At 37.3% G+C, this 8,526-nt stretch overlaps 1 protein-coding gene across 1 annotated transcript; it reads right to left on the bottom strand.

Moving 5' to 3' along the window:
- chst14 (carbohydrate (N-acetylgalactosamine 4-0) sulfotransferase 14) lies at positions 1 to 3,221 on the bottom strand. The gene is made up of 2 exons (XM_079887203.1): positions 2,753 to 3,221; positions 1 to 1,479 (listed from the first exon to the last, which is right to left on the bottom strand). Exons 1-2 carry the CDS (start codon positions 3,023 to 3,025, stop codon positions 652 to 654), a joined length of 1,101 nt encoding a protein of 366 aa, XP_079743329.1. The 5' UTR covers positions 3,026 to 3,221; the 3' UTR covers positions 1 to 651.
- Positions 3,222 to 8,526: the final 5,305 nt, after the last annotated feature.

Here is an 8,526-nt window from a genome sequence, read left to right as displayed (position 1 = left end):
TTCAGAGATTTTTTATTTCCTCATTGTACAGTACTTCTGCTTTTGGATGTGAAACTGCATTCTTCAGAATCTCTTAAGGGATTCAACTCGGAGCCTCGTGTTTTCAGAGGAAGCATCAGATGGGAAGGGTTCAAGTTTGTGGTCAGAAATATTAATGTTTTGATAGTATGAAACAACACACTTCACTCGCAGAACAATTCATTACATACAAACAGGAATTGCCTCACAAGAAATGTTCTAACTAATTTTCTCGATTTGAGCGTCACATTTCATTTTTGTAAAAGGATTAAACACATCAACAAAGAAAACGTCTTACAATATGGGTGATAGGAGAAGTAACAATGATTATCTAAGTAAATAAAGGAAAATAGAATATTGGTGGAAGCATCTGCTTACTGATATAAAACACATGATAGTCTTGCGCACAGCACAATGTTTTTCATTTTATGCCCATTCATATGGACATATTACTGTATCTCATTAATAAAAATAACTCATTGAGCTTTTCCAGTTTTAAATAGTGATTTGAACTTAAATAGCTCTCAAAAACTCCGTACTGAGGGTTTTATTCAAATATATTTTAAATTCTGTACAGGTAAAAAAAAAAAAAAAAAAGATTATAGACAGTCTTATAAAGCAGGTAATGCTTTGTTAATGCCTACAGTATTCAGTGGTTGTGTTGGGTAAAGGATAGCCGAACAGAGAAAAGTCCAGAATATATTTGGGCAGAAGATCTTTGAGGAACTTCTGTGGCACAGTGCAAAGGTAATAATGTAGCGTTTCTTTGGTGACGGGTTTGTACCACGTCTGTCGTTCAGGAAAACCTACGTGTTGCGGCGCTCCGACACGTTCCAGAACGTAAGCCGCATCGATCTCCAGCCTTTCGTACGAGCCGATGAAGTCATATTCTACGGCGCAGGGTTGGCACAGGTTGTAGATGGGCATCCAGTGTTCGTTCATCCTCTCTGGGTCTTCGTCAAGTAAATAACGCACAAACTCTGTGAACGTCACGTCATTTCCTGCTATTTTTTTATCCTTTGCGTAGCCTTTTCTATAGCGCCGTATAATCTCTGCACCGTATTTACGCTGATATGCCTCGATTTCGCCGAACTTGTTCCGATAGGCAGAAAGCAAGCGGGCCATCGGCTCCCGCACAAACATGAATTTAAAATAATGCCGTAGTCGATGACGAATCTCTTCTGGCGAAAAGTCAGACAGGAAGAGTAAATCAGCACGATGGTCCATCTTCACTTTGACGTCCACGTTGGCCAGAGCGCCACTCAGTACTTTCAGCACTCGTTTCCAGTTGGAACAGGCCACTTTGGGGACGTAGCAGTACAGGAAGCGATGCTCGTCGTTCACCAGTATGTGCTGGAGGAGAGTCTTCCTCTGCAGTGGACTGAGAGACCACACACTCTGAGCCGTGTTCTTCTGACCGCACATCGATCTTATGGTGCGATTACGGATCTCCTGCACAATCTGGGGGAGAGAGGAATATATAACTTTAGCACAAAATAAAGACATAAAAACTTGAATGCTCAAAATGTCAAATTTTCAATCTGTAATAATTATACAAAAAAATATAAATAGGCTACTATTCTAATTTTCGAATCCGAGAGGGGCAGAGAAGGTTAAAGTTGTTTGGTGATGTTGTGTATAGTATACCAACATGTTCTTTAACAAACTTACATTTACATCATCACAAGATCATATCCTGCACTGAAGGCTTATTCTGGAATCATTTTTTCGGGTTCAAGCAAAAGGAAACATTAAAAATCTTGCAAAATATATGAATGAGTGTGTTATCTTTCAATGTTCAGTTGCCATTTTTACAATATCCTCTGATTACTCTAATCAACATCACAATCTAATAGTCTAGATTTCATTATCAGTGCTTGAGCGAGATCAGAGAAGGTAGCTGAAATGTCATGTGATTGTACTCTTCTGTCAAGTGCACAGCAGGAATCTTAACTTCAAAGAATTGGCCCAAGTTTCCATTTCATATCTTGGCTTGAGATTTCCACATGCTAGGTTTAACCAAATCCATCTTATCCACCAGATGAGTAATAAAAGCACAGAATAATAGGATTCATCGGATAGAAATCGTATAAATCGGACATTACGCCTTAAAATTACTACTTTTACTCTAAGAAACTGCAATAATGGTATTGAGGTGGTATTATGGTAAAAAGATGTTGAGAAATTTTGACAAATCAAAAAATGGCTCGAGAGGATTACACTGAACTACTAGTGTCTGAATGTTTTCATTCCCCTTGAATTGCACTCTCTTTTCTGTGTAGTTACCCAAGAATAGTGCACTAGCTGGGCAATTAAAGAACAAGACACTTTAGGATTATTTGGAATTTTAACTAACTAAAAACTTTTGGAAAACTAACTAACATCAAATGAAACCTAACAAACTTCAAACTCGATTGAAAAGTGTGTTTGTGCGTTATTTATTTTAATCACTTTATCGTACATTTGTAGAGCAAATATATTCATACATTGTGTGGGTAAAGGGTCAAAGTAATATTTTTTGACACCGTATATGACCTGTCTCAAAACTGCCATCCCCCAATGTCTAGGTATTCAGCTTGACTTTTGAGACGCAGCCCGAGTTAACTTGAAAATTCCTTGATGTCCAGACTCGCGAAACTCAAAGAAAGTCTGATTATTACATGCAAACATACAAAAATGTTGATGAATTTCATTCAAATTCAAACGAACTTGCGTCTCTGTTCGTCTACATTACCTGAGACTCCACGTCCACAGCTGCGTCGCTACTCCTCATTCGGTACTCCGCTTTCTTCCCGTTGGCTCGTGGCGGCGGAGTCTGCACGCTGTTCAACATTCCCTTCTCTATCATGAGCAACAGGCCTCCGGATGCCACGATCACGGCGAACGTCAGCACCGAAGGCACGACGGCGGAGTGTCTTCGCACGGTGGTCGCGCTCACGGGCGGTCTGAAGTGGATCAGGGATCCGCTCGCTCGTTTAATCCCGTACTCCTTCTTGCGAGGAGGCATAGTGAATCACATGCATTAAAGAGTCCGTCCGTTTGTCGAGGCTCAGTGACTACGAAATAGATCAACACACATCCATCGCTTCAGTGAAGCAGCCAACTCATCTGACTTCAGATAGAGCTGTGGAGAAGAAGAAAAAGCTTAGCTGCACTATGGGGGTGGGGTGGCAGTCAGATTTCGGGGGAAACTAGTCATAACTTCCCACTAGTGGTGGAGCGCTTGAAATTAGACTTCTTAAAGGGACAGTTCACATAAAAATGAAAAAACTGTATTAATTACTCACTCTTATGTAGTTCCAAAACCCGTAAGACTTTCGTCAATCTTCGGAACACAAATGAAGAGCTTTTGATGAAATTTTTAGCTTTCTGTCCCTCCATTGATGACTGTACTCTAACAGTTACCAATTTGACGCTTCAAAAAGTTCACAAAGAGATGGCAAAACTAATCCATATGAATTGAGAGGTTTCTGAAGAAATGCGATCGCTTTACATGATGAACAGATTAATTTAGGCTTTTACTCATTTAAACATTGTTCAGCGAACATAAACAGAAGCTCAACTGAACCTGCTTGATGCGCTAGAACAAACCTCATTGGTTCATCATGGAGCTATACTTGACCCATCTTCTGGGGTGTCTTCGTAGCAGCATATAAAACAAAAAACGCTCCTTATAAAAATTAAATGTAGGCTATTATTGTAGTAGCCTAGTTATAAACAAAGGTTTATTTTATTTTAGTTGTATTTTAAGTTTGCAAGACTCCAGGTTAACATTTGAGGGCAGCAATTTTATTCATAATGTCGAAATAATTCAAATACGATTAAACGATTAAAAAATGTATATTTGAGAGTGGAAATGAATGTCTTTTTTATTTTTAAATAAGTGTTTTTTTTCCCCCCTACATCTAGAAACTTTTAGTTTTATAAATGGGGGTAATCTTTGAAGGATGAACAAAATAATGTTTTGGTCATCACATTAAAAATAACATTTAAATATATGACCATATTTGAGTTTTGAAGTGCTAGAAAATATATGTGATGTACTTGAAAGCATTTTACTATTCCTGCCAAACTTCCATGGTGACAGTTAGTGTTTAGCCATTAAATCCATCGTGAATGTTTCTGATTTGTGGACGTAATCATGGCACAATGTTTCTCCTGGTTTCCACGGAAGCGCTGTTTGATCTTATAGATCTACGGGTAATAACGGAGAAATTTGAATTCTCACTAGATCTCGCAGCGATGTTATTATTTCTGTGGCGAATTCACATGCTTTCTTTACTGTAGCCTATCTTTGTGTCGCTTGATCAAGATCGGCTCGCGCTGCACTGTCTGACATTGGTCCAAACTGATAAACTGTCAGTGAAGCAGAAGCACAAATGATTATCGCATGATTGAGTTTGCCATTGATGTTGGGCAGCGTTTGTTGTGTTCGCGCCAGCGCGACTGCTATCTAAATTTTGGTCGGCAGGACCGAACCGAAAGCCAATAACGGTTCAATACGAATATATAATTATAATTTATTTCTTTGATCAAAGCTGAACTTTCAGCATCATTACTCCAGTCTTCAGTGTCACATGATCCTTCAGAAATCATTCTAATATGATATATGAATAATGCTCAAAAAGCATTCATTGCTATTATCAATGTTGAAAATAGTTATTTACATTTTTTAGGATTCTTTGATTAATAGAAAGATATTTAATTTTTTTTGTGGAAAGCCTTTCTTTAAAGTGAATTTCGTTTTGTATAAATTGTATCTTGTTGATAAAATGTTTCATCAACCAGTTGCCTGGATTTAATAAATAAGAATCAAATATAACAGACAATATAATCATGGAGGCACCCGCGCGGTCTCTTGCATTGCACGTTAACTGGAGCGCATCTCATCCATAGACAGTATAAACGATCTCATCCTAACTTAACGAAACTCATGAGAAATACATCAAATACACAAAGCTTGAAATGTCTTTAAACGAAATAATTCAAAACGAAAAGAAAAGGGCTACTGTCTGATTATGTAATCCATTATGTGCATTTCTCTCTATAGGCGCGTTCACTACGAATATGGCGATCGTCAACTTCATCTTTGCAGTCGACACTGTCAGAAAACACTAGTTTATTAATAAAAATCAATGCACGCGTCACCGGATTTACAAATCCACATCTTATTAGGCATATGTAGAAATAACGAGATATTATGTTGAAATAACATTATTATTAATAATACATCTTTTAGAATATTTGATTGAATGCTGAATGTTGCGCTTGTTCAGTTTAATAAAATTAAAACTTTAATTGTGATCATTAAAATAATTGAATATTAAATATTTAGTGGCCAAGTTTTGTAATGTCGTATATATCTATGACTTCGCACGACGGTGTAATTTACTTCCGGGTAAAGATGCGATCAGTCAAATGAAATAGAGTGCCGAAGTTATGACGTCAAGTCATAGTTTTGCTCATTTATTTATTTATATATAACGCATTCGTTCCAATGAACTGCCATAGCCAAGGCGACATCTAGTGTAATTTACTTCCGGGTAAAGATGCGACCAGTCAAATGAAATACAATAAACGTACAAATAAATATTACAAATCAAAAACCGATCGGAAATGTCGTCCAATTTTCTAATACTATTATTTGATGACAACAATACATTTGGAAAACAAAATACAGCCATTTCTGCTTTTTTTCTTTTAAACAAAAAACCAAGCTGCACCCTTTTTTAAATTTCATCTTTCAGTCCGAAATAGAATAATGAATGAACGAAAAAGTACACGGACCCGGAGCTCGTCTCGACGTGCAGATTCTAAGGTCAGTGGATATTCGGGGCTTTAGCCCAAACTAAAATTGGGTATTTTTATTTAAAGGAATTAATTAATTATAAACGTGATTTAAGGGAAAAAAGAAAAAGAAAGGCTTATTGTATTAGTGAAATAATTGTAACTATTTGAAAATAATATTTTATTTTTAATTATGCATGCATTCTCTCTAAATGAATCAAGGAAATTATAGCATATTTTCAATTCAAAAAGGCAAAATTTAATAAATAAATAAATAAATAAATAAAGTTGAGTAATTTGCGTCACCGTATACGGACCCGGAGCTCGTCTCGACGTGCAGATTCAAAATATTTTAAATGATTGAATAATTTTATTGTGTTTTAATGTTATATGAAATGTTACCATTAGTTATTTTCTCATTTTATGTCATTATCATGAAGAAAAGAAAAAAAAAGTGATTGGCGATGAGTGTCACCCGCCCAGATCAGCAGAATCATCAGCAACCACGATCAGCCAATTCATCAGTTATTTAATGTGATTCAATGGGATGTCAGGTGTCGCTCGCAGCCTCATCGCCCTCCAATTTTGCAGAGCGCGCGGCGGATATATATAGGGCAGACACGACCTATGTTTCTCTTCGACGGTGACTGGAAATTCAAGCTGCGATTTTTCACGTTGGATATACTCGCGCGATCAAATGCAGACGTGTTAAACACGATAAGAACACAAATTCTACCTTTATTCGTTAAAACAGTCGGTATTTCCCACAATGATTCTGCTTTGCTATTGATTACTAAGCGCTGCTATTGGCGGTCACGATTATTAAGTATGTAAGGCGAACGGAACAGAACAGTTAGCCAAAAATGAAAATTCTGTCAGTAATTACTCACCCTCATGTTGTTCCAACCCCGTAAGACCTTCGTTCATCTTCGGAACACAAATTAAGATATTTTTGATTAAATCTGAGACCTGGATCACTCCTCCATAGGCTTCTAAGGGTTTGAAACTTGCTGGCCCAGAAAAGTTATTAAACACATCGTTAATATAACGTTAGTCCAAGTGACTACAGTGGCTCAATCTTAAATTTATCAAGCGACGAGAATACTTTTTGTGCGCAAAAAAACGACTTTATTCCACTATTCATTTCCTTCTCTCTGGGCCTCGAGTCACGTAGTGTAACAGCGTAGCTTATCTGTGTTATACGTCACACGTAAGCTCACTATTGGCCGACGCTGGTCATGTGTGTGATGCGTGTAACGTATAACCAAAGTCCTTAGGCTTGTCTCTGCGTATAACACAGAAGCGCTGCGCAGTTACACTACGTGAACTAACTCAGAATTTTCATTTTTGGGTGATCAATCCCTTTAACTGTTCCGTTCCGTTCGCCTTACATGCTTAATAATCGTGACCGCCAATAGCAGCGCTTAGTAATCGTGACGTGGGACAATAGCAAAGCAGAATCATTGTGGGAAATACCGACTGTTTTAACGAATAAAGGTAGAATTTGTGTTCTTATCGTGTTTAACACGTCTGCATTTGATCGCGCGAGTATATCCAACGTGAAAAATCGCAGCTTGAATTTCCAGTCACCGTCGAAGAGAAACATAGGTCGTGTCTGCCCTATATATATCCGCCGCGCGCTCTGCAGAAGTGGAGGGCGATGAGGCTGCGAGCGACACCTGACATCCCATTGAATCACATTAATAGCTGATGAATTGGCTGATCGTGGTTGCTGATGATTCTGCTGATCTGGGCGGGTGACACTCATCGCCATTCACTTTTTTTTTCTTTTCTTCATGATAATGACATAAAATGAGAAAATAACTAATGGTAACATTTCATATAACATTAAAACACAATAAAATTATTCAATCATTTAAAATATTTTGAATCTGCACGTCGAGACGAGCTCCGGGTCCGTATACGGTGACGCAAATTACTCAACTTTATTTATTTATTAAATTTTGCCTTTTTGAATTGAAAATATGCTATAATTTCCTTGATTCATTTAGAGAGAATGCATGCATAATTAAAAATAAAATATTATTTTCAAATAGTTACAATTATTTCACTAATACAATAAGCCTTTCTTTTTCTTTTTTCCCTTAAATCACGTTTATAATTAATTAATTCCTTTAAATAAAAATACCCAATTTTAGTTTGGGCTAAAGCCCCGAATATCCACTGACCTTAGAACCGCCCCTGGTTCTTGTGGAAGCTCAAACGTGCTTGTAAGACAGGAGAATGAACCTCACTTGGTTCTTTGCTTACCACAACTGATGTGTGAGTTAATGAATGTTTATATGTGAATAAAAGCCTCAATTCAATCATATACAGCGATGGTGTCTCTTCAGAAAATTTTAACTAAACCGCTCAATTTACGGATGTTTTAAGATCTCCTTGTGAACTTTTTCCAAGCGACAAAGTGGTAGTTGCGTAGCTGTCAATGGAGGGACAGAAAGCTCTCAGATCTCAGTCCACACCACAACTATGACGTCGATAACAACACAGAAGAACAACATTGTTGGAATCACTTAAGATTCAGGTTGATTTTTTTATGAACATTAGAAACATCAATCAGAATCAGACAACAGAACAGTATGCCATGGTCTGTCGGTCTGGATGCTAATATCGTTTTTGTAATTGGCGTGAAGTGAACAGACAACTATCTGCTTTATAATCAACAATCAATTACAAGAATAAGGAAAATAACAAAATAGA

Source organism: Squalius cephalus, assembly GCF_949319135.1.
Source record: "Squalius cephalus genome assembly, chromosome: 12".
NCBI lineage: Eukaryota > Metazoa > Chordata > Actinopteri > Cypriniformes > Leuciscidae > Squalius > Squalius cephalus.
Note: the sequence above shows the minus strand (reverse complement) of the source record. Positions and strands in the feature narration are given on the sequence as shown.